This window comes from Centruroides sculpturatus, unplaced genomic scaffold, assembly GCF_000671375.1.
Source record: "Centruroides sculpturatus isolate CEXI.00-Female unplaced genomic scaffold, Cexi_2.0 scaffold696, whole genome shotgun sequence".
Taxonomy (NCBI): Eukaryota; Metazoa; Arthropoda; class Arachnida; order Scorpiones; family Buthidae; genus Centruroides; species Centruroides sculpturatus.
Window position 1 is genome coordinate 15322 of NW_019384932.1, and position 27433 is coordinate 42754.

The following is a 27433-nucleotide window of genomic DNA, read 5'->3' on the forward strand; positions in this document are numbered from 1 at the left end:
TCGTGACGAGGAAATTATACAATGTGTAGTTGCCCAGATGCCTCTTCCGTTACGTGAGTATCTGGAGAATCGCCGTTCTTATTCGTTAAACGAGCTAGTACGCACTGCAAAAGAGTACGAATTCAGAAGAAATGACCAAGGTTCTTCTGACAGTGCAAAGCAGATTAAGGACTGTCGAAAAGTAAGTAAGCAGATAGAGCCGAAAAATTTTGCACCGGCAAAGTCACCCATGACCTGTTATTCATGTGGTGAGGTGGGACATTTTTCGAGGAATTGTCCCAAGGGGAAAAGACAAACTGATCAAACGAATGTCAAGACTCCCAATAGTCCCGAACGAAAAGTAACATGGCAAAGGAAGGGTAATGGAAAAAGAAAACCTTTAAACTAGACGGGAGACAGCGAGAGGAGGATCCTGTCTCCAATATGGATCCAAATGCCTCCACCGTAGGACTAATCGTTAGTGAAGCCTCCAAGTTGCCTGAGGTAAACGAATTTATTAATAGAAGTTTAATTAAATATTTGATTTTGTTATTGACAAACTTTGTCATTATTTAATTCGGTGCACGCTTAAAGTCCAGGCCTGGCACACTAACGCGAATCCGCGTAAAGTACCCGTTAGGGAACGGCTATTTCCGGCACACAGTAGTGTCGATAATCGTTGGAAAGTCGAAAAAAATAATATAGTACTTTACAACTGGCGCCCGAACAGGGACTCGAACCCTGGACCGTTAGGTCACATTGAACATTTACTCTAAAGTACTGCAGCCACTGATTTGATGTACAGTTTGATTGAACTCTACTGTTTTGTCAATAAAACTTGTCATAAATACTGTATTCTGCTGTTTCATTCAGCATACTGACTGCAAAGTGCAAAATGCTGTAGAAACTTTATATCACATTTCTGGCTTTGGATTCCTTATATCAAAACGTTTAAATTTCATCCTCTACAATCCCCCAAATTTTTAAAACGTCATTCTGATACACCCTGTATACATGCAACTAACAATGACTGCATGACAGTGATTGCAGAGTAGGAAGAACTTGCCAAAATTCACACACAAATACTACCATGTTTCCCCGAAAATAAGACAGTGTCTTATATTAATTTTTGCTCTGAAAAATGCGCTAGGTCTTATTTTCAGGGAATGTCTTATTTTTTCCAGGAAGAAGAATTCACAATTATTATTGAACAAAAAAATTCCCAAGTCAAACTTAGACGAGAGTGACGTATATCCGGTGTGTCAAACTGTCGCCTTTTTATAGCGTCAACATCAGACTCGATGACCAATTAGTGCTTACTGAACCGTAGCACTATGCAAATGTCATGTGGCGTGATTCCTGGCCGACCAATTAGCCATCACCAGCCGTAACGTTATGCAAATCTTTGATTCCCAAGCCATAGTCTTATGCAAATCATGCCGTGTAGTGTAATTGCCTGCTGACCAATCAGTGGCTGTACTTTCAAAAAGCCAACGGCCACTTTCAACCATCTGTCGATGACCGTTATGACTAAAAAAACTTTGCTGGGTCTTACTTTCAGGGGGAGGTCTTATATTTCACAATTCAGCAAAACCTGTGCTAGGTCTTATTTTCGGGGAAACACGATAGGGTCCAAGGTCACATGATGACAGTCTCCTCCCCAGCTTGGAAATACTTACAAACAAAAAAAGATTGGATATTTTTTGATCAGACCTTGTATTGATAATGACATCACAATAAACAAAATAATAATATCTACAAATCATATATTTAAAAATATGATCACATACTCATTGGTTTATTCTACATGAATTAACTAGTATTTCAACCATGAGTATCAAAATTTCTTAGTGTCTTCTCATAAGTTATTTTTTGGGGCTATTATTATTTAATTTTTGTTTTATTTTTTTAAATGTACAGGCCTTGAATTAAAACTTAATATAGTAATTCCAATATTTTTAAAACAAAATTAAAAAAAGAAAAGTTGATTTTAGTACCAGCAAAGTTATTTTTGAAAAATTTCTTTACCAATAATAACGAAAAATTATTCCAAACTATTTTAACGTTTTCCAATATAAGTATTATGAGCATGTCTTAAATATATATTTTACTTTTCTCTAATAATTTTAAAGCATTATTTTGTAAATTTGTTTATATTTATACTTTTATATACAGCATTCATATTAATTCATAGTAAACTAAACTAACTGTAACAAGAAATATCTACACAAAATTATCTACACAAATATACCCTCTGCTGATGATATCCAATCTTGAATATTTCTTATAAAGGGAACTGATGACTGCATTGCTATTGGCAATAATGGTATGGTACTTTTTCTGCAAGAAAAATTTTAATATTACTTAAAATAATATAAATTTTAAATAATTGACATATTATTTTGACAACTTATTAATTAAAAAGAAAATACTATTCCTCAAATTAACTTTTTAAATTAAATAATTAAAGAAGTATTTTTAATTTAGAAAATTTAAGCTTTTGTATTTTAAAAAGTAAGTTAAGAAATTTGAAAAATAAATTATTGACAAAAAACAAAACATTAGAAAGCAAAGAAATTCACATAAAATGATTAATGTAATCAGAAACATTAATGCAAACAAATTAATGTTTAACAAACAGTTGTGGCTATATGCCATAATTTTAAGTTATTATAGAACATTCTAGATTCTTATCATTTCCTGTTTCTAGACTTTCTCCTGCCCTTTATTTCTATTTCACTTGGTTATTAATTGACATTCTGAACCATCCCATCAGGAGAGTAAATGCCCAAGGCTCCAGAAAAAGATATATGATAACCTCCCCAAAAGGATGGAGGAAATCCCCAAGAATCAATTAAAATAGTCATCTCAGAAATAAAAGGATCTGAAGAGAATAGAGAAAGGAAAGGATTGCATACCCTTTCCTTTCTCTATTCTCTTTTATCTTAATTTTCCATTCCACATCTTTAGGCATAAGTTTGTTTTAAAAGGTAAATTTTTATAATAAATATTGTGTCCTTTTTTTTTTATTATTGTAAACATGAAAACCTCTTTGTCGCACAGGTCCATGTGCTGAACTCTTTTGTTCTTGGGCAGGGTTGGGTGAATGCCCTAGAGTTGGTATCCAAATCCCTTTTATTGTGCATTGTGTTATCTCAATAAATTTATTGTTATTTCATTTTATACTGTCTCAATATTGTTGTATTTGTAACCTTTCGGTGATAGGGCACAACTGCACTTTTCATACAGTTTATTAAAAATAGACTAACAGTATTTACATATTAAAAATATATATTGAAGATACAAATTTCTTTTCAGAAGTCTGCTGTTCACAGTCACTAGTGACAAAAAAAATGCACACAGAGATGACCTTTCAATAGAGAGGTTACTCTGTAAAAAATTGCAAACTATATGACAATTTATGTTTTTTTTTCTTTCTTTGGTTTATCACTGATAATTGTGAACAATGAACTTGTGATGTAATAAAATTTGTATCTTCCATACATTTTTAATATTAATTATATATATTATTTAAGAAAATATTTTAATATACAGTATTTACTTACTGAATATCAAATATATAATAATTATAAAATTAAAAATACTGAAAAATTAACAATTTATTCAAGCTCAAAACAGTCATAGTTAAATACCATATTTCCATGCTTATATGTGAATACACTCTTATAAACGGATTTGGTCCATTTATAAAGAGCATACTCATACAATTGTCATTATAATTCACAAAACACCTAAAATTTCACTATTTTTAAAAAAACCTTTATAGTATCAGAATTTTTTTTTTTTTTTTAATTTTAAGAGATACTACTTAATAGTTTTTGTATTTTAATTTTGTTTACATTTACTTTACATTGACACATCAGTACAGTTCTATTATAAGTGAAAACAAGCTGGAACACACAAGAACATGCTCTTATATGCTAGGTATGTTCTTATAAGTGATGCAAGACATGTTTCAAAAATGCAAAAAACACAATTTTTATACATAAAACATGCTCTTATTTGCATAGAAATATAATAATATACTATATTTTAATATAATTAAAATCACATTTTTTCTTATTAAAAGTTTTTAAATGCATTTAACAAAATAAATTAATTAANGTCGCCTTTTTATAGCGTCAACATCAGACTCGATGACCAATTAGTGCTTACTGAACCGTAGCACTATGCAAATGTCATGTGGCGTGATTCCTGGCCGACCAATTAGCCATCACCAGCCGTAACGTTATGCAAATCTTTGATTCCCAAGCCATAGTCTTATGCAAATCATGCCGTGTAGTGTAATTGCCTGCTGACCAATCAGTGGCTGTACTTTCAAAAAGCCAACGGCCACTTTCAACCATCTGTCGATGACCGTTATGACTAAAAAAACTTTGCTGGGTCTTACTTTCAGGGGGAGGTCTTATATTTCACAATTCAGCAAAACCTGTGCTAGGTCTTATTTTCGGGGAAACACGATAGGGTCCAAGGTCACATGATGACAGTCTCCTCCCCAGCTTGGAAATACTTACAAACAAAAAAAGATTGGATATTTTTTGATCAGACCTTGTATTGATAATGACATCACAATAAACAAAATAATAATATCTACAAATCATATATTTAAAAATATGATCACATACTCATTGGTTTATTCTACATGAATTAACTAGTATTTCAACCATGAGTATCAAAATTTCTTAGTGTCTTCTCATAAGTTATTTTTTGGGGCTATTATTATTTAATTTTTGTTTTATTTTTTTAAATGTACAGGCCTTGAATTAAAACTTAATATAGTAATTCCAATATTTTTAAAACAAAATTAAAAAAAGAAAAGTTAATTTTAGTACTTGATTGCTTCTTGTTCTCTTTTATGTTCTTTAATTTAAAATTAAGTGCAAAATTGCTATAGAGAACTTATCACACTTTTTTGATGGAAAAAATAGACTTTATATTCTATTTTTTATTAATGGAAATGCATTTTGGGCCGTTAGCCCTTATTAGTCCTTAACAGGGCTGTGGAGTCAGAAGGAATTTCTGGCAAGAGAAACTGGAGTTGGAAAAAAATACGTCAACTTGAATCCAGCATTTTAAATTTAATTTAGTCTTTTTATTTAAATGAAAGAAAATTTATTATATATTTATTAATTTTAAAAAATATTTTTGTATTTTGTTATAATTCATTTATTTTAAATACAAAATGCAGCAATTTAATTTATTAAATATGTAGTGTTCTTCTAGTATTTGTGTTTAGTAGTTAAATTACTTTGACCCAATGAATTTGCATATTTTTGAATCATCCCTTTATTATTCCTGCTCTAAATAAGTACTCTATTTTTCTGAATGAGCCAGACTAATTGCTCAGACTAAAACTATTTTTTTCTGAACAAGGGGCTGAAGTAGCTAAATGCACACTTTTTAGTTGGACTATCTTTTCTGGAAGGGTAAAATTGAAGTGCAAATGCTGTCGAATATATGTAGATGTAGAATTTTATCACCTTCTTTCTCCTCTTATTAAATATTTGTTAAAAATAAATTTTTTATATAAATAAATATTAATGTAAGTTAAATATTAAAAATACTAACTATAAAAGTATTTGGGTAAATGCCCCAGGCTCCTTTCAAAGTTCAGAGTAGGGTAACCCCTATGAGTGCCTCTGCCCCCATAAAATGACTTGGTATTTCAGGGATAAATCCTGACCAAAATTTTTGGGCATGTTGATAGTTATAATAAGAATAATAGGCCTATCTCTAGCACTAAACAATAGGCAGAAACGTTATTTGGTGTGTCTAAAAAAGTATGGACTATTATAAAGCCAATTATATCTAATCGTGAAATATAACTATCAGATGACCCCAGCATTGCTCGGGCAAAAAGTAACAATAGCAAAGATTAAGATTATTAGATTATAGCCGATCTTACCCATTTTCACTGAGTGCAAGGATAAGGTCACCCTCTTCCAAGACTAATTAAAGAATTTTTAGATGGGTCAAAAATATGTTTGATTTCCTGCAAAAATGCAAAGCACTGCATCTAAAATAGAACAGTAGAAGCTGACTTCTTCAGGGTAATCCTTAATTAACTCTCTCCCTCTTCCCCATGGGGGGATTTCCAAAAATCCCTTCTTAGTGTGCATTCTCATGGCATACTCTACTAAAATGCACTCAAAAATGCAAAAAAATGATTAAAATCATTATTGAATTTTAACTGACTAAAGCTTTAGTTATTTTTTATTTAAATAACCTATAAAATTAAAAAAAATCAGAAAATTTTTCATTATAACTTGATGATATTTGGTGTGAATTTACTTTACTTGAATAAAATGATTAATTTTAAATTCTAAAGTCTAAAAAAACTTGTTTCAAACATTATATTTCGAATTTGGAATGAATTCAAATTTGTTTATTTTGGATTTATTGTTTTTGGGTTAACTGAAAGGTGAAAATGATTAAAATATCTATTAATTACCAAAATGTATACTATGTGCACCACTATTTATTTTCCTTCTTTATTATTTACACTTTATACTGACTAAAACTCTCTCCCTCCTCCTCTTTCCCCAGGGAGGGGTGTGGAATTTCTAAAAATTCCTACTTGGTCTGCATCCTCATGACATATCCTAACTGTGTACCAAATTTCAACTTTCAACTCCTAACCGTTTGGGCTCTGCATTTATTCTTATCATCCGTTTTCACCAAGTGCAAGAATTAGGTTCCCCCCTCTTCTGAGGCTAATTAGAAAATTTTTAGATGAATCTAAAAATATGTTTGATTTCCACCAAAAATACAAAAAACTGCATTTAAAATAGTACAGTAGAAACCAAGTTCTTCAGGGTAAACATCAATCTCTTCCTCTTCCCCGCGGAGGGGAATTTCGAAAAATTCTTCTTAGTGTATATTCTCATGACATACCCCAACTGTGTACCAAATTTCAACTCCTAACCATTTATGCTCTGCACTTATTACTACTATTACAACCCATTTTGATTATATTATAAGATGAAAAAGTATTAAAAATTTATGATAATAATTCATACTTTGTGGGCCCTTGACACTAGGGGTCTAGGGCTTAAGCCATATTAATCTCTATGTACAGTACAGTACATCCTTCCCTGTATACAATATGTGTGCTAACTGGGTACTGCAAGCCTTTGATAAAATCTGGCAGTGTTAAACGCTTCAAATAATGTCATGTGCGTGCACTTGTTTGCTGTGGCAAATCTATAATGAGCTAGCAATCGAGTTCCCGTAAGCATCATACTGACTTAAAATGGCTAGCCGCTAGCTATCAATGTAAAAGGAAACACAATTAATAATAAAAGAGTTTACATGTTAAATTATTGTTAATTATTGTACATTTATATTGTTAATTATTGTACAGCTATATCTGGCAACACTGACAAAAGTGTTCTGTCGTCAGAGGTTCGTCAATTTGAAATGTTGTAAATAAGTTCCGCTAGTCAGTAAAGTTAAGTAATAAAAGAACAAAAGAAAACGAAAGGTAATGCTTCATTTTTTGTCTTAACATGGTAGCAGAGCGTGGTTAAAAGAAAAAAGAACGAAAAAAAAAACAAGAAGCGAAAAGAGTTAAATAATTAAAGAAAACAAAGAAAGAGCACACGTGGTAATGGCGGCGAAGAATAGTGATATCAATATACCAATATTTGACGGAGCAGATTACAGTAACTGGAAATTACGTATGTTTAAGTTTTTACAGTTCAAAAAGTGTAAAGATGTAGTAATGAGAGCTAAAATTAAGACCGATGATGACGAATGGGACGAACGAGATATCCAGGCGACTAATTATATCTATAGCGGAATAACTAACAAACAGCTAGAATATATAAGCGAACTTGATACGGCTTACGAAATTATCCAAAAGTTTGATGAGATGTATTTGAAAAAGTCAACAGCTCTGCAAATTGTGTGCCGACATAACCTTGAAAGTATCAAATTGAAAAATTATTCAGATGTAAGCTTATTCTTCGACGCGTTTGAGAAGGCTGTGAACGAATTAAAGCAGGCAGGTGCAATGATATCAGAACAAGAAAAATTAAACTACATGTTAAAATCGCTACCACAGAAGTATAGTCATATTGGTGATTTAATAGATGTTTTACCAGAAAAGGAGAGGACTGTTGNCTGTATGTTAAAAAAGAGAATGATTTGACAATTTACATTTTATTATTTGTTGATGACCTTTTGATTTGCTGTAAAGATAAACAAATTATTGTTGACATTAAAAACAAGTTATCTAATAAGTTTAGAATGAAGGATTTAGGTAGAGTAAAAAACTACATTGGTATTGATATTGAATATGACTATGTACAAGATAATATTTTAACCTTAAGTCAGAAATCTTATATTGAGTCTTTAGCTAAACGTTATAATATTGAAAATTCAAATTGTATAAAACACCTATGGAATTAAATTTAAAACTGGAAAAGTCTAATGTAAATGAGAATGTTAAGAAAGGAAAATTTGAAATTGTAAAATTAGTGTAAGAAAATAATATTGCTGATATTTTTACCAAGGCATTAGGAAATGTCAAATTCATTAAATATAGAGAGATGCTAAATGTAAAAGAATAGAATATAAGATGATAAGATGTGTGAGATTAAGATAATTTGTTAATTAATAGTGCTGTCAACTTGGATGTTACTTTTCTTGTGTTTAACTATTTTGTGTTACAATATAAATGTAAGGAGGCGTGTTAATTATTGTACATTTATATTGTTAATTATTGTACAGCTATATCTGGCAACACTGGCAAAAGTGTTCTGTCGTCAGAGGTTCGTCAATTTGAAATGTTGTAAATAAGTTCCGCTAGTCAGTAAAGTTAAGTAATAAAAGAACAAAAGAAAACGAAAGGTAATGCTTCATTTTTTGTCTTAACAATTATCATTGGCATATTTGTTCTCATATAAAAAAATATATTGACAGTCAAAACTTTATCTTAAGCATGCCCAGAGAGTTCGCCCCTGTGGTATTTAATTTTACCACACTTGGGAGTCGGAGTCAGCCAACTAAAATTGACTGATGACAGGCAAATGGACCAAAATGTATTTCCTTTTGTAAAAAAAATAATAATAAAGTCTACTTTTTCCATGAAAAAGTGTTCTTGTGTGATAAATACTCTATAGCAATTTTGTGCTTAATTCTAAAGAAAAAAAGTTAATTTTATTTATCAGTTATGAATCAAAATAACAATAATATAATCACATAATAATTTATTGAGAGATATTAAATACTTAAATAATTAACTGACCAACATATTTATAAAAATTAATTTACATAAATTTTTTATTCATTCAATAATTCTAGATATTTAGAAATAATGTCTCTCCTGTTTTAAACACTGTTTGGCAGTACATTTACCTTCATTGTTCATGTAATTATGCCTTAACAAGTGTTCCTTCAACACAAAGAGATGCAAGTTGTTGGGATCCAATTTTGGACTATATGTAGATGTTCCAACCTCTCTCAATAAAATCTTGCAACAAGTTCTGTGTTTACTGTACTATATACAGTCAGGTATTGTCATAAAGTATTACATCATATCATTTTGTGGGCTGAAGCCTTGACATTACTTCATTGCCATACAGTTAGTCAAGCTATTGATGGATATCAGCTATTTTGTTTTGTAAGAAGTGTGTAATTTCCTGCACTTTCATGGGAAACTACTGTTATAGACAGAATGCCTATGTTAAACTTCTGCAACACATTTCTTGCTGTGTATAAGACTGAACTTATAGGACTTTTAGCGTGCACCGAAATTAAATAATGACAAAGTTTGTCAATAACAAATCAAATATTTAATTAATTTCTAGTAATAAACTATTTACAAAATTTAGTAAAATCAAATAACAATTTATTCAATGAAAATCAATAAGAATCAACCCGACAAAACTCAATTCAATCAAAAAATCGACACACCTGAACCAATTACGGTGTGATCATGCAAAAGATCGGAAAACGTTTGTTTTCCGATCTTTTGTATCGGAAAACAAACGTTTTCCGAACACCTCAAATGGCTAGAGGCTATGCACATATTTATATCCTCCACCAACAACACGTGCATAAATTTTAAAGAGGAGATGCTGTTATCGATGGCCTGGCAGGAGTTAATTCACAACACGCTCTAATTCGCCCATCAAACTATGACGGGTAACCAATCGCGCATGCGCGACTTGGATTACGTGAATCCATTCGAACCTACAACTTAAATTTCAAGCTTTAAACGACATGAACGATCGAATTTCTACTTATAACGGACATCGAACGTCTTTAGAAGCTGATTAGAACCTGAAGCAGAACCCAGAAGGGGTTCGAAAACGTTTGTTTTCCGATCTTTTGCATGATCACACCATAACTGGTTCAGGTGTGTCGATTTTTTGTAGTAGTTCCGGTGTGATAGATAGTGAATTTACTCAATTCAATCTATTTTCTAACTTAATTCTATTCCCCTTTGGAATTCGACAAAATTCAAAGACTTAACTTATATACAATAATAATTCTTATGAATTAAAGATCCTAATTGTCACCTCAATATACTAGGAACCCATTTCCTTAACTCTCAAGACTTTCTCTATTCGTCGATCCACAAATTGAATAACTTCAAAATCGCCTTGGAACTATTTGATCCTATCGGACACCTCTCTTGTTCACTGCTACGAAGCTCACCAAGCTCGTTGCTATCAGAAGCTCACCTCATCTGTCTTCACTTGAGGTTCAGTCTTTATACTGTGAGGTGACGTCACAATTCTGAATGCGATCACTTCCCTTATTTACATACTTATTTGCCAACAAACTTTTTTCTGTTTGTCTGGCAGCCTATTTTCCAACAATACTCGCTAACTTTTTACATTATCCTTTTTGACAATTTTCGGGATGTTTTTATTCTTTAAGGTTTAGCGAGTTCCTAAGTTGTGCTGGTGGGGTCTCCCCCCTTTTCTCGGTGCGGACTTACTTTTTTCCGCTCGGAAGCGCAAGTGTGCGCGAGTTTTTTCTACGGCGCTTTTCTCTCATTGGTGAGTTGGTTTCTCTTCTATTTTTAAGTTTCTAAGGTGAATGGTGAGGAAACTTTCGTCCTAACAAAATATAAGCCCCAAACAAAAATATAATAAAAAGCAAAATAAAAGTAAATAAAAATAATGCTCGGACTTGGTTCCTCACACCAGAGTCATCCACATCACTTTCTTCTTTAGACATGTCATTATAACACTGCATTAACTTATCTTCAAATTCCTTACCACTGTAGCATATACTAATGGATGTTCCAGCCATTACATCCATTGAATGGAGTACTTTTTTCATCAATTATAACAATACTAACAGAGCATGTGGTCTATGAAACCACCACAAAATAAAAAAATGAAAAACAATAACACTCGGTTAACTTTTACCTGTATGAATTTACACATGATAAATAATTGACAGCTTCATAAACTCCTACAGTGCTATCTACAAAAAAATGTTAAAATTAAAAATTTTAAAATATCTAATGGTCTCAGAGATAGCATGTCTCCAGTTACAGATTAATTACAGTATATATTTTTCTTCAATATAATTCTGATTGCAAAATTAAAAAACTATAGACAATACAGAATATAATGAAAAATATACTAAACTTAATGGTTCTAATAGTAAAATTTTGTAATAAAACTGTTTTACCATCAGTGTAAAAGTTCTTTATCCATTTAGTAAAAAACACTAAAATTATTCATTAAAATGTGCATCATAAAAGTGTGAGAATCTGAACTTTAATGAAAATCAGTCATCGATTCCATCATACCTACTTGATAATTGTTATCATCTACTACCTGAGAACATCTAGATTAACATTTTCTCAACAGTGAAAACAACACTTTCCCATGATCCCTTGACCATCTGGCCATGTGTTACTAATTTTATATTGTAATTAATGGCAGAAGGAAGCAGTTGTCACCTGTTTCACCACAGATATAGAACCCTGTGTCTGTATAGGAACACTGAATATGATCTCTTGCCTATAACAGATTATTATCTCCTGCCAATAATGGATTATTGTCTCCTCCAGTTTGCCTCCATCATGACCTCCACCCAAGGAAATTTCCTACCCCTGTCCCAGACACAATTTTCTTCGAACCGTTCCCTGTGTGCTCCAAACTCTCAAATATAAAATATTCCAAAGACTGTCAAATGATCATCTTGTATATAAGCAGTTCTCTCAAGATTCCAGGTATTTATAACAACCCCCAATTTCATGTAAACTCTCTCTCTCATAAATGTGTCCATACCACTCTCATATCCAATGTCTAATTGTCATGCTACCATTAACCTGTANTACACCAGAGTCATCCACATCACTTTCTTCTTTAGACATGTCATTATAACACTGCATTAACTTATCTTCAAATTCCTTACCACTGTAGCATATACTAATGGATGTTCCAGCCATTACATCCATTGAATGGAGTACTTTTTTCATCAATTATAACAATACTAACAGAGCATGTGGTCTATGAAACCACCACAAAATAAAAAAATGAAAAACAATAACACTCGGTTAACTTTTACCTGTATGAATTTACACATGATAAATAATTGACAGCTTCATAAACTCCTACAGTGCTATCTACAAAAAAATGTTAAAATTAAAAATTTTAAAATATCTAATGGTCTCAGAGATAGCATGTCTCCAGTTACAGATTAATTACAGTATATATTTTTCTTCAATATAATTCTGATTGCAAAATTAAAAAACTATAGACAATACAGAATATAATGAAAAATATACTAAACTTAATGGTTCTAATAGTAAAATTTTGTAATAAAACTGTTTTACCATCAGTGTAAAAGTTCTTTATCCATTTAGTAAAAAACACTAAAATTATTCATTAAAATGTGCATCATAAAAGTGTGAGAATCTGAACTTTAATGAAAATCAGTCATCGATTCCATCATACCTACTTGATAATTGTTATCATCTACTACCTGAGAACATCTAGATTAACATTTTCTCAACAGTGAAAACAACACTTTCCCATGATCCCTTGACCATCTGGCCATGTGTTACTAATTTTATATTGTAATTAATGGCAGAAGGAAGCAGTTGTCGCCTGTTTCACCACAGATATAGAACCCTGTGTCTGTATAGGAACACTGAATATGATCTCTTGCCTATAACAGATTATTATCTCCTGCCAATAATGGATTATTGTCTCCTCCAGTTTGCCTCCATCATGACCTCCACCCAAGGAAATTTCCTACCCCTGTCCCAGACACACTTTTCTTCGAACCGTTCCCTGTGTGCTCCAAACTCTCAAATATAAAATATTCCAAAGACTGTCAAATGATCATCTTGTATATAAGCAGTTCTCTCAAGATTCCAGGTATTTATAACAACCCCCAATTTCATGTAAACTCTCTCTCTCATAAATGTGTCCATACCACTCTCATATCCAATGTCTAATTGTCATGCTACCATTAACCTGTAGATCCAGTAGAAAAAATAAACGAGAATTAGTTTTGTTACCTAGTATCTGAGTGTCTTCCAATTGCCTCCATCTGAATCCAATCATGCCATATGTGGTCACTCACATGACCTACTTTTTAACCCAAACCAATTTTGCTGCTGTGGCTTCCATGTCGCATAAGACACTGTGGTGTCAGTCCTGACAAGGCACCAAAGAGAAAAATTACAGATCCAAACAGTAGCTGACAAGATAATATCATTCAGAATATTAAATCTCTTAAGAAATTGCTTTCATAGTAATAAATATCTTCATTTTGAAATTATATTGTTTTGCTTCAAAATTTTTTTCATGTAACTTTTACAGTCATTCCTAAATAAAATGTAAGGTAATGTTAACATTCGACATCATGTTAGCATTACCAATGAAGATAAATGTGCTAATTAATAACTTTTCATTCAAATACTTTATGATTGCATAATAGGTTAAAAACAACAACATTAAAAACTCTTTGTTAAGTGAACTTAAGAATGCTTCTTTAAACCTAAATGTGTAGTAAGTGTTAGAATTCGAATACAGTAGAGCAGGGCTTCTTAAACTATGGGTCGTGACCCCATTTGAGGTCGTTTAGCGAAATCTTGGGGTCGCAAGATTTTAATGCAAAATATTGAAAATAATTTGTGAGAGTTTGAAAATGGCACGATTTGTGTCATAGGTTTCGTGAGTTGTGTAACTTCTGGTGCAGCGAGACAATGATTCGGCAACATTGATTGTAGTGTGAACTAGTGTAGTGTTGTCGCTTTTCAATGTATTCAGTTGTCTCTGTTCCATTGTAACACAACAGTGAACTGTGGTAGTACACCATTATTGTTTTTGCAAATTTGTATATATCTTTATTTTATATTTTTTGGGGTTGCGAAAAAATCACAATCATAAATGGGGTCGTGAATAAAAAAGTTTAAGGAGCCCTGCAGTAGAGTATAGATTATCTGACTCACTTGGGGACTCAGGTTGGTCAGATAACTGAAAAAATAGGATAACCAAAAATAATGAAAAAATACATTATTAGTATAGTATATTAGTATATCCCACGTAATTAGTATATCGCTATTAACCAACTTCACGTTGAATTTTCATCGATGTTAAAAGCCTAACAAATTTTTTTAAAAATAATAGTCGTCGCTATTGTATCGTTAAAAATTTTTTAAAAATTATTTTATTGTTCACAAAACAAACAACCACTCATAATTAGAAAATTAAGTCTCATTTAAATACTGGCCTCCCTTCAATGGTCGAGCCGTTGATGCCAGCTAAAACATGCAAAAATTTAACAAAAATAATATTAAAGTAGCCAAGACATAGCCAAATATTGTAATGCCACATCACTAGTGGACATTTGAAATTTGCCAACTAGAATGGTCGGTTAACCGATGTGATGGTTAATCGGGGGTCGGATAATCGATGCTCTACTGTAGCCTATATGTGATAAAAAAAAAACATTATAGTTTTTGTGTGGATAACTATATTACAATATGATTTTTAATGGTTCTGTTTCCATTTAGTAAACATGTAACAATAAGAATTTTCTAATTGAAAAATTTAGACAAGTTTAAAACTTAGAATTTCTAATATGGCTATTATATGTTTTACATATGTTTGTCATCACATTCTACTATATAGATTACAAATTGTAAATAATATATATTTTTTAAATTTCTAAAATCAAAACTTAGTGGAATCTTCTGTTAAATTATCTTGTATTATCTTGCATAATGTTTACTGTATACGGTTATCCCTTGTACAGTACAACACAGTACTTCTACAACATGGTATTGCTCTAACATGGTTTAAAAATTGGAGACAACACAACTTCTGGTTTTATTCTAACATGGTTTTGGAAATCCTCCAACAAAATTTCACAATTTTTAAGTGTAAACTTAATTATTCAATATTTTTTTATTTGTGTAAGCATGCATGTTGTCTCAAATTTGCCCACAGACTTTAGAATATTGAAATTTTCAATTTGTTTTGTGCCTTTCATTAGGTTTAATAAAAACTGATAGTAGAATTTTTTCTTCCTTGTCCTAGCTTTCCTATCAACCAGGTGTCATTGTCATTGCTTTCAGATTTTAGCCTTTAAGACTTTCATTGTGTTTTGTTTTTATAGATTAATCTTCGTATTTAGTAAAGTTTATTTAAACATTTTTAAGAAAGTGTTATTAAAGTTTTTTTTAGCCATAGATAAGTAATGTTGGGGTATCAGCGGTATCTTGGTATTCAAACTGTTCTCAACTGGAACAATTCAGTATTCAAGCACAAATTCTGGAAAAAGTTGCTGGTACAGTATTCAACTGAACAAATATGATCTGCTAGAACAAATTATCAATTAACAATATATTTTTATTTTGTCATTCTTAAAAAATTAAGATTAAAAATAAAAAAAATGAAGACATTGCTGATATATTTCTGATCAAGATCAACAAAAAAGCTCAGAAGATGACAATACATTGAAAAAATAAAACTCCCTTGTTTAACTAAAATTAATAGTAACAGTATGTTTAATTGTGCTTGTTAGTTAATTATTAATTGGAAATAAAATATTAATTGCTTTAATAAACATATTTCTCTTAGTGACAGAAAAGAATAGTATACTTTTAACATCTGGAACGTAACTCTATGGTTTGCATTAGTCCTTTGTTTCATATAGCATGGATTTGCATAACACAGTACTTTTTTGGAAAGTATCTACTGTGTTATATGAGGGATACCTCTATATAAAATTGAAATTCAAAATTCTGTAGACAACATAGGAATTTGGCATTTAAATTATTTAATACGTTAATTATTATTAAAATAAAATTCTTATTTAAAAATAAGTGAATAAAAACTTACAGTAAATGCAGTAAGCAGGCTGCAAATTCTGGATGAGTCATATTAAAGTGCAACCTAGCTGCATTCCATTCATTATATAATGACCCAATATTAATATAATGAGATGGTACTGCACTGACGGAAGTTTGGTAAAATGGTGATGACTGCAGAGGTTTTTCTTCATGTTTAGAATTTCCAGAAAATTGTCCATTAAATGCTTTTATAACTAAAAATAGATTATTATACGGATATAAATGATGATAAAATCATTAGTATAATAAATAGTAACATTTTTAATTTCTAAATAGATTTTAAACAACTCAATGTACTTAAAATAGTATTTAAAATACAATATATTGTTTTTATATATGCTGATTAAATATTATTTAAAAATAATGTATTATGTGTAAGTCATGGGCCATGAAGATGACACAATATGTTGGTAGAAAATATATAAACAAGTATCAGATACAAGTTATTAAGACTGTGATGATACAGGTTATTGAAGACCACGTGTTATAAGCAGAGCCGGCCCTACCATAGGGCGAACGGAGCAGCCGCTCCAGGCGCTAAGTCCTAGGGAGCGCCTCAGTGGCAAAGAAAATTAAAGGGTATAAATTAAGGGCAACCAAGGGGCGCCATAATAGGATCTCTCTCCATCCTAAAACTTGCCTCGGGCCGGTACTGGTTATAAGTGATATGCATTGAACTACCTCTCATTTAGGTATACAATAACAAAATCTATTTATTTACTTTTACTTTAATTTACAATTTTGAACAGTCTATTACCCTTCCTCAACAATGCTCATCAATCTCCCAATAATTGTGAATCTGAAATCTGGCACATGTACACTCCGTTTCAATCGTCTTATATTACTAATTAAAATGCTGTAGCTTACATTAAACTAACACTAATATTACTTAGATTAGAGAAGGAAAAGAAAGAAATTATGTTAGTAGGGGATCCCTTTTCTTTGTTCTGCAAATTGGGCACTTAAGATGTCTACCACAGTTAACGGAGAAAATCCAACCTCACCACATGGATATTCTTCGACGAGATGAAAAATCTACTCACAAACTCTCCTCTATTTCTTGATATTAGCAATTTCAAGCACTACTCTCCTGCATTTTAATTGCATAGATCTTCTTCTCAGGGTTCCTTCCCCTTCATCGCCACATGCCTCTCCCTTTGCTCGCTTGACCAAGAATGACCCCAAAAATCATTCTCCTACACCATGACATAGGTCAATGCCCCTCTTAGCCCAAAACTCACCAGAAAGTAAATATTTTGCAGTTGAAAGGATTAAACAATGGAAAACGATAGGATTAGTTGGATAGATGTATCAATCACTAACTTACTAAATAAGATAAGAAAAAAATAATAATATACAGATATACTGGTACATTGTAGGGGGACCTGCCACAACACCCATTAAAAATTGAAAATTATGAATTTTAATTGCTAATTAATTTTACAGTTAAATTTTAAGCAATAATATATATAACTGTATAAAAATGCTCCAAAATAAACTTTTACCAGCAATATTCTCTATTTTTCAAATGTTTTTGACTGTTCAGACAGCTATCGTCAAGATACATTAAAAACAATATAAAAAGAACACCTACTTTAAAAATTAAATTAAACACACAAAATAAAAACATTTGTTTTTGTTTTGACATTAAAGTTTAAAATTTTAAACTGCTAGATTTTTGGTTTTTTTTTGTATATTTTGGAATGAAAACAGTTTGAAATGAGCATTCAGCATATAAATAAACAATTTCCCTAAGCTGATATTTTTAATTAAAACCAGACAATTTACTGAATTAGCAGCTAAAATAAGGCTAAGTTAATAATAGCATATGGAGTAATTTGTCTAGGGGTAGGTGGCTAGGTCAGTATCTTGCATTAAAATTAATGCAAGATGGTGGCCTAGCCTAGCCTAATTTTCAACCACTACTGTATGCTCAGATACTTTGTTTCTGAGCATACAGTAACAAAGTATCTGAGTGGCCCCTTACTTAGATCAAAGTGGCCCCTTACTTCAATATAAAATTATATTTAATTGCATTTTTTTAAAATATTATTCTTGGTTTCTTCTCTGTACTACATATGTTATTAAAAAAGTAATCGTAGTTTAAATATGCTACTTTCATGTATCTGTTCAATAGTTTTCAGTTTATAGGATGTTTCAAAACTCATGGGCAAAAATTTAAGGGGTGATAGAAAACATCTAAACATACAATTTTCACCATACAATGCATGGACAGAGAGCAAATGGTAAACCGCTAGACGACACTGTAATGGAAAGCATAAAGCATGAGTTTTCTTACACATCATCATTTCTACCGTGGATTTCAGAAGGCATGGCAACGTACAGTAATCAGGAAACGGCAGACATCACTCTTTTGAGCAGTTTCTGTAATTTTGCCATATATGCTGTCAATAAAATTATTTAGCACCTCTTCTATTCATTTGGTGTTTCGTTCTTTCATGTTACGGTAACAGATATCTCCTAGTGGTTCACCGCTTGCTCTCTGCCCATGCATTGCATGGTGAAAATTGCTTGTTTAGATGTTTTCTATCACCACTTAAATTTTTGCCCATGAGTTTCAAAATACCCTGTATATCATAGGTCAGTGATGGAGAACCTGTGACATGCCAAGATATTCTGAGTGACACGCATTATTTATTGACAGGAGTCAGTCCAACAACATTGTTACAGAGGTAAGAAACCTATTAACCTTTTATAAAAAATGCCATGATTTATTTATTATAGCAGCCCTGTGATAAAGAACCCAAAAAATAAAGAAAGCAAGATTATAAATAATAAAGGAAGTGGTAGTAGCAGTATTCAACCCTTTTAAGATATATAGACTGAGATGTATGGCATTATCAGAGGCGGATTTAATGGTGGGTGCACTGGGCACTGACTTCTGAAGGGCCCTGTAAGACCCCAACTTTACACTTTTTTTAATACCAAGTTTAGTTTCATATAAACAAATTTAATTACATACAATTTGAATATAATATATGATATTGTGAGGTTGTACGTGGGATTCACGAGTCAACAAAGAAAACACGTTACCAGACTAAGGAAATTGGGAAATTCTACAAATAAATAGTTTATTTTGCATATATATATAAGTTCTTAATAAGGATTCCAACGTCGCATTGTAATACAGAAATGTACTAATTGCTACAGCACAAACACTACCTTAACAACTCCGAACAAATATATAGTACTCGCAACAATGCATTTAGATATGAGCCTTAAAACTAATCTTATAAACTAAGTTACAACTAACAATAGAAAAGGATAGATTCAATAAGAAGGAGTAAGTTTTAGCAAAAGTGAGAATACCCGGGCTCAATTCTGTGTCTTAGTTGGGTGAGATGCCAAGTGTGACCTTTACATAGACAGCACGTTATGGTTTTCATAAATCAAAGTCTTCTCTTACTTTCCTTTTGCAATCTCATTTTCTGTACTGTCTTGTCGTCATCACGATAGTAAGGACTCTTTCCTCAGACTTCTTGACGATCTCCAGTTGTCGCTAACATTGACTTGGAGTACTCAAATTCATGTCTGTGTGCTTCTAGATCTCCGCAAAGAATGACTTGCCTCTGGTCCTTTTTGCCTCAGGGTCTTACTCTCCCCTTTGTTCACATTAGTTTCTGGAACTGGTCATCTCACCCAAGGGAAAAGAGTTAGGGAGGAAAGTTCTAGAAAGAAGAAAAACAAAAGACTATTATACTAAATGTGAGGTTCCAAAAATGGGTTGAAATTAAACATTTATTATAGTAATTGGGTAAAACGAAACTAGAAAAATTGCCCATTGTTAAAAACCATTCAAAAATCGGATTAGTTGTGCTAGTCATATGAAACTGCAACAAGAAAAAAAAAAAAAAATCGCTATTGATGTAAAACAGAATGCAATAATTATAAATGATTAATAATCATAAATGAACGTCCTCCAGTAGAGATGGACCTTTGACAAGGCGCTCGTATACAAATAATTAGAACATAGAAATTTTGGAAAGGGAAAAGGTTAATGATAAAAAGGGACATCGCATCAGGCCGTTAAATTTCAAAAACGCCATAGACTAGACAACAATGGAGGAAAAATATGAGTTCAAGTTCCAAAGTTCCATCAACACTTTCCATCCAGAGTTAACAGATGGTGTCAAATAGATTCTTCGAAGCAGATCTTTCTTGTGACTCGAACAGGAGTCATCTTTCACTTAGGGACAGTCAAGGGACCAATCAGGGAGTGGGAAAAAGGGACGTGGAGCCAATCAGAATAAACAAATCGAAGAATAGAGATTGATGTAATCCCCAATCGTCAAGGACAAGACAAACTCAGCAAGTTGAGACAAAAGATGAGAAAATCAGAAGCGCTGTCAACAAACTGAGGACGAATCTTTTTCGTCTTGGTGCTGATACTGACGTCGACCAATAGAGTCTCACGAACTGTTTAACAACACTGCCCCGAGGCCACCTATACAACAAACAACTAAAGGAGCATCGACGTTATCGACTTCCAAACAGCCGATTGTATCTAGACAATATTTGTTCCTTACTGTAAGTTTATTTTATGTTTAAAATAAACGGGTTTTTGTGAGATTCTTGTCATCTGTGTCTCCTCCACCACACCCACACACAAACAACCCTAGATCATCCTGTCACAGGATTAACGATTCCTCCTAGAAGTCGGCAAACTTACATAAACTTATTTTAATATATACAATACGGCTTGCAGCCACATACACCCATCACAAAATAAGATCAATTTCTGTAGTGTAACCTGCAGTAATTAATTGTTTCTGTGTAGATAATAACCATGACTGGGATTAGGTGCATCATTATTCTCACTATCATGTGGTTCATTTAAGTTCTTAATTCTTGCAGGTTATTGTGACAGTCGGTCTTGTACAAATCTCAACAGTACATGTCAGATATAAACAAGGCTTCACCATCTCTTTCATCTTCACTATCATCATCCTCACTTCTTTGGGGATCTTCCTGATATGTTTTATTCTGTCTATTTTTTCTTATTGGAATGTAGCAGGGCTTCAATCTATCTATATGAACAGTTATATGGTTAACTCTCGAGTTCCCTTCAATTTCAGCAATAATAGGTCCTAACATGCGTGTAATATGAAAGGGCCCAAGATACTTAGTGAGAATTTTCCATACCTTTTTCTGATGTCTTTACGGAGTAAACCATACCCTGCCTTTTCGGTTAAGATTGGTACAATCCCTAGTATGATAATTCCTTATTCTCCCGAATGCATAAGTGTTATCTTGAATAACTTTTAGTCTATTAACCCATCCATTTCTATCACCTTCATCCTGATCACTCAGATTGATAGGTCTTTAGGGAAAGTCCATGGGAAGTGCAGATTGAAACCATGTAATAAGAATGAAGGGGCTTCACTTGTCGAGGCATGAATGGTATTGTTATAAGCAAAGATGGCAGGAGTAACAAATACGTCCCAATCGTGATTATTCCCATCCGATATGCGGGATATTGTGCCACAAATAGACTTATTAAATCTCTCACATACAGAGTTTGAGCATGGGCAATAAGCAGTGGTCATATTATGTTTTGTGTCTAGGAATTGCATGTTTCCTGAAAAATCTTAGACGTAAAATTGCTTTCACGGTCAGATATAATTTTAAGACACCCATACCAACATATTATACAGTCAAATATTGTGTCAGTGACCAATTTGGCTGATTGATCCTTTATTAGAACGATTTCTGGAATAGATGTTTACAGGTGTTAATCACTCCATTAACATCTCTTACTCCAAAACTTACATTTTCAATTTTCATTTCTCTAAGACTCTATTAGGGATCATTTCCAGCATAACCAGATTACATAAAGAATTTTCAGCTCCCTTCTCAAGCAGAGACTTCATTGTTCTATCAAGGATGTGGCCTTCAACAAGAAGGATGCCCTTATTCGATACAAAAACGTCTAGAGTCAGGTTTATTATGATGTCGAGAGCACAATAGTGAAAATAAATTTAAAAACTCATGCCAATGTTTGTATAACTTATGGATACAAATTCACTGAGTTCAGCGTTAATAAAGTTCCTTTAGTATTAACACAAGCACTTTCGACGAATGTATAATCGTCGTCTGAAGACGACAAGGAGTACAAGGAGCGTTTAAGGTACAGGCGGGTGTACAAGGAGCGTTTGGTCGACCAAACGCTCCTTGTACACCCGCCTGCATGAACACCAAGCGGATATCCGACACGGGAGGCTAACCACAGCCCTGGCCACATATGCGTCGGACCCCGAAATCGAGGCTCAACTAGAGAAGGCTACTATCATCATCAACACGCCCCACCAACAGCATCTCAGGTGGCTAGAGGCCGCCGCTATCTACAACACCGGCCGGCTAGCCACCTGCATTAACCAGAAGGAAGAGCTAACCCTTTCTCTGGCCTGGCAATCGCTATTAGACGCCAACCTGCCGTTTCCTCCCCCACCACACGACCGCACATGCCAGAAACGGCCCACCCAGTCCGATCCGACACCCGATCCAAACGAAAAATATACACTCCGACCAGGGAATTTTCAGTCGACCTGAAGAAGAGCGAACGGATCGCTCGAAAATGTTTGTCAAGCAATATACTATATATACGTTAGATATATATGTTAGAGTTTAATTCACAAAATACAATGTGCCCAGCATCCAAAATGGCTCTCTGTCCCCTCTGTCGAATTTGGCACTTGCCAATAGAAAATCAATTGCAGTAAGATCCTTAATTGTTTTTCGGGATTACTTTATAAGTTGAATACACTTTACGCCCATTGATAATTATATCACTAAGATAAATGTGATTCAAGTGACTGAAAAAGTTGAATTTTTTTATGATAATTTTCCAAAAGTTGATTTTGACAATAATTTCAAATTAATTCAATTATATTCTTATTATTTTATGTTTGCCAGATTACCAATTATTATTTCAGCAGCTATTACCAAATTATTTGTTTTATGTCCGGTCTCTTTATCAGGAATGCTAGGTTTTTTCAATAACCGGAATATTAAATTCAATTCATTTTAGAGCTATGAATAAATAGTACCTAAAATTTATTGATATCTTTTGTATGTTATATGTATTAGAATTTAATATAAAAATGTCGTCATCAATTTTTAAGAAGTAATGAAAGAAGAATTTAATAAAATAGAATTCTTAGAGAAGTTTAAAAAAACATGTATTGTTTATGATAACATCAAAATATGATATTTGTAGGTGCCATGTTTATAAAATAAAAGAAAAGAGCAAAATGAATAATTATGTTCTGTATGTTAATAATTTTCTTGTGATTTATCATTATATATCTAGATTTTAATTCATTTTTCTGTAAACTTTTTCTAATACATCGATCTTATGTTCTACTAAATTTTAATAACAATCCCATTTATTACAAGTATTTTATTTTCTCGATTAATTAATTAATCTTTAAATTCTTTAATAAATTTATTTCCACCATACATATCACATATTTTTGAATCCTGAGGCTTCTTACAGTTTGACCTAAACAGGAACAGTGTTTTTTAGCATGCACTGTATATGGATAATTTTTTATGAAAAAAATGTAATAAATTAAATAAATCGCTTACATAAGGTCGACCAAGAAGCATGGCAAATCTTCCAAAAAGGTTGAACGATATGAAAAGTAAACCAAATAATGACTTTGAACGATTAGTATATAAGAATATGCATAATCAATATAAAATGTATTAAAATAATATATTAACCTTGGCAAAATTAAGTTTTCTTAAAATACACTTTCCTAATCTTGAAGCCTTTGATGAATAAATTTTCTAATAAATGACAAGTCATTGCTCTGTTTAGAATTAAAATATCCTGATGATTTTTGTAACTACGGTAGAGCATCGATTATCCGACCCCCAATTAACCGTCATATCGGTTAACCGACCGTTCTAGTCGGCAAATTTCAAATGTCCTCTGGTGATGTGGCGCTACAATATTTGGCTGTGTCTTGGATACTTTAATATTATTTTTGTTAAATTTTTGCATGTTTTAGCTGGCTTGACCATTAAAGGCTTGACCATTGAAGGGAGGCCAGTACTGTATTTAAAATGAGACTTAATTTTCTAATTATGAGTGGTTGTTTTGTAAGTAATAAAATAATTTAAAAATAATTTTTAACGATACAATAGCGACGATTATTATTTTTAAAAAATTTGTTAGGCTAAACATAGATGAAAATTCAACGCAAAGTTGGTTAATAGCGATATACTAATTACATGGGATATCCTAATATACTATACTAATAATATATTTTTTTCATTATTTTCGGTTATCCGATTTTTTCAGTTATCTGACCAACCTGAGTCCCCAATCGAGTCGGATAATCGATGCTCTACTCTATAAAAATAAATATGAAAAAACATGTAAACAATGTAAAAAAAAAATCAGTTAATTCTACTCATTTATTATGTGATTGTGGTAGATAATATACTAGAACTAATTTTAAAAGGCATATAAAAACAGATTTGCATAAAAATGGATTAAACTTATTTGTTTGCTAAAAATTTTGTTAGTTTTTTCCTATATTTAATGAAATAAAGTAACTTGAATAATCTTTGTTTATCTGAGCTTGTTAACATTGCAAAATCATTAGACTTCAAATATATTAGAAAATACTGTATAGTAAAGCAGAATTAATAAAAGCTATTATTAAAGCTGAAGAGCAATTACATAAAGAAATCAAAAAGAACCTAAAAATACAGTAGAGCGTCGATTTTCCGAAAGTCAATCATCCGAAAGAATTCCAGTCGGCAAATTTAAATTTTTGCCAGTGCTGTGGCGCTTCAATCTTTGGCTATGTCTTGGGCTACTCAAATATTTTACATTTTTGATACTAAATTAACATCTGAAGTATAATTTATTATTATTTTTATATTTTTCAATATATTTATTTTGTTTGTACAAAATAAAAAAATAATTTTTAACGATACAATAGTCTTCGTTAGGCTTAACATCGACGAAAATTCAACGCGAAGCGACATGCAACGGATAAAAACTTCGACATCAGATACGTTAAACTATTTTTTCGTACGTAAATCAGTTATCCGAAATATCAGTTATCCGGACAACCCCAGTCCCCAATTGTTTCAGAAAATCGACGCTCTACTGTATTTCTGTTTGATGATATATTTGTTAAACCAAAGAAAAATAGAGTAAATAAGATCAAATGTGATACGTGTAAGACATATATTGAGGAAACTTGAATACAATTGCATAAAGTAAAACATGATTTGAATAGTTGTATGCTCGAATTACGTAATATGGCAAAATCTTTAGGTATAAGGTACAATCAACCCCCCTATAACACGGGTTCCTATAGTTCGGATTCCTATATGACAGCGAAAAAATTGCGACGGTATCCGTACAAACATGGTAAAAAAAACTCCTATAATTTGGTAAAATGTCATTGGGCAGCCGTAACTACTTTCTGCCGTCCAGCGCCAAACTACGAAGAGTTTAGGTGAGTAAGTTGAGTTTACTATCATCTGTACAGTATGTAAATTAGGTAGCGTAAGTCTAATACAGCACTAATTTTATACATTTCTTGTGAAAGAAACATTTATTATTTAACGTCCATAAAAATTATATTTATAATAATGATGTCTCCAAAGTTCAACGGAGTTTTCGCAGAAAAATAACTTATCAGAAATTGTGCCCGCTGTTTGGTGCGCTGCTCCGCAATGAAAACAAGCTTAAGCAATGGCGATGTCGAACGGAGCACACTCAGTAAGTAATCCTACAATTTTTTGTTTATAGTAGAGTTTATATGAATTATTCCCAAAAAAATATACATGTTTTGGAAATGTTGAGTCGAATTAGTCTAGGAATTGATTAATTTTATGGAAGAAAACCTTTCAAACAGCCGTAGTCAAAGTGCATATGTAAAGTGCATATGTGCCGGGCTGTGATTGGCAAGGACTCGTACAAAATGGATTCATAAAGAATGGAACGTATCTACCATGTTATAGGGGGGAGTTGACTGTAAATTAAAAGACACAGTAAAGCAGAATTGATAAATAAGACTATTAATGCTGAAAAGCAATTAAAAATAAAGAGAGAAAACAAGAAGGGCTTGGAAATATTTCCATTTAATGACGACGTATTTGCTAAGCCAAAAAAAGAAAGACTAAAAAAAAAATCAAGTGTGATGAATGTGGAAAATATATTAAGGAAAGTTGAATGCAGTTACATAAAGCAAGACATAATCCAAAGCTAGATTTTATTTTAGTTCAGGTTGCTTTTAAGGGAAGATTATTAATTAAATTAACCTATCAGCATAATAATCTAGAAGAAAGTATAGATATAGAAACATACATGGATATAATAAAAGAAAAGGCTATTAAAATACAGTGGTACCTCAGGATACGAAATTAATTCGTTCCGAAACTGAGATCGTATCATGAAAATGTCGTAAGGTGAATCATTTTTCTCCATACGATTACATGTAAAACCAAATAATTTGTTCCAACACCAAAACACACTCAAATTAAAGCTAAGCAGTGCATTAAAAAAAATATATGTATAGTAAGGAAAACAATGAAAAATGCATTTTGTACTTCTAAATATATAAATAACCATAATAGAATAATAATTGATTAAAAAAATGTAGTTTTATTTGCACTTTACCTTTGAGATAGACGACGGTGAAGGTGTAAACTGGTGGCGGAAGAGGGAGAAGGGAAATGATATTAAAAACTTAACTTTTTTTTACATAACATAATGTAACAATAACTTAAAAATAACTTATAAAACAACAGTAATTTTTTTATTATTTTTTTTCTTTTTTAATTTTTATTCACAGCTTTTTGTTTTCTTTCCTTCACTTCCACCAGCACTTAAACTGGATAGAGGTCGCTTGGTAAAATATCTATCCATAGAGGTACATACTAAGTGTCACTATATTTCTACTATTTATTTAATTCTCTTTAATTCTGATAAATTAATTTATTTCCTCTTTTATATAATTGCTTCTTTCAATTCAAAATATTATAATATAATATATTCTCGATAGATGGCAGCACACAACATCTAAAAAATTTCAAAGAACGTTA

General features: G+C 32.0%; 1 protein-coding gene across 1 annotated transcript in view; it reads right to left on the minus strand.

The window, feature by feature from the left end:
• The window catches only part of LOC111632017, a gene marked incomplete at its 3' end in the record, with an annotated part of 106699 nt that overhangs the window by 14731 nt on the left and 64535 nt on the right, over positions 1-27433 (minus strand). Inside the window, exons 2-3 of the mRNA XM_023376369.1 lie at positions 16329-16533; positions 2231-2319 (exon numbers count right to left, since the gene is read on the minus strand). Of these exons, the coding sequence (XP_023232137.1) occupies positions 2231-2319; positions 16329-16533 (294 nt within the window). The remainder of the gene's footprint in view (positions 1-2230; positions 2320-16328; positions 16534-27433) is intronic.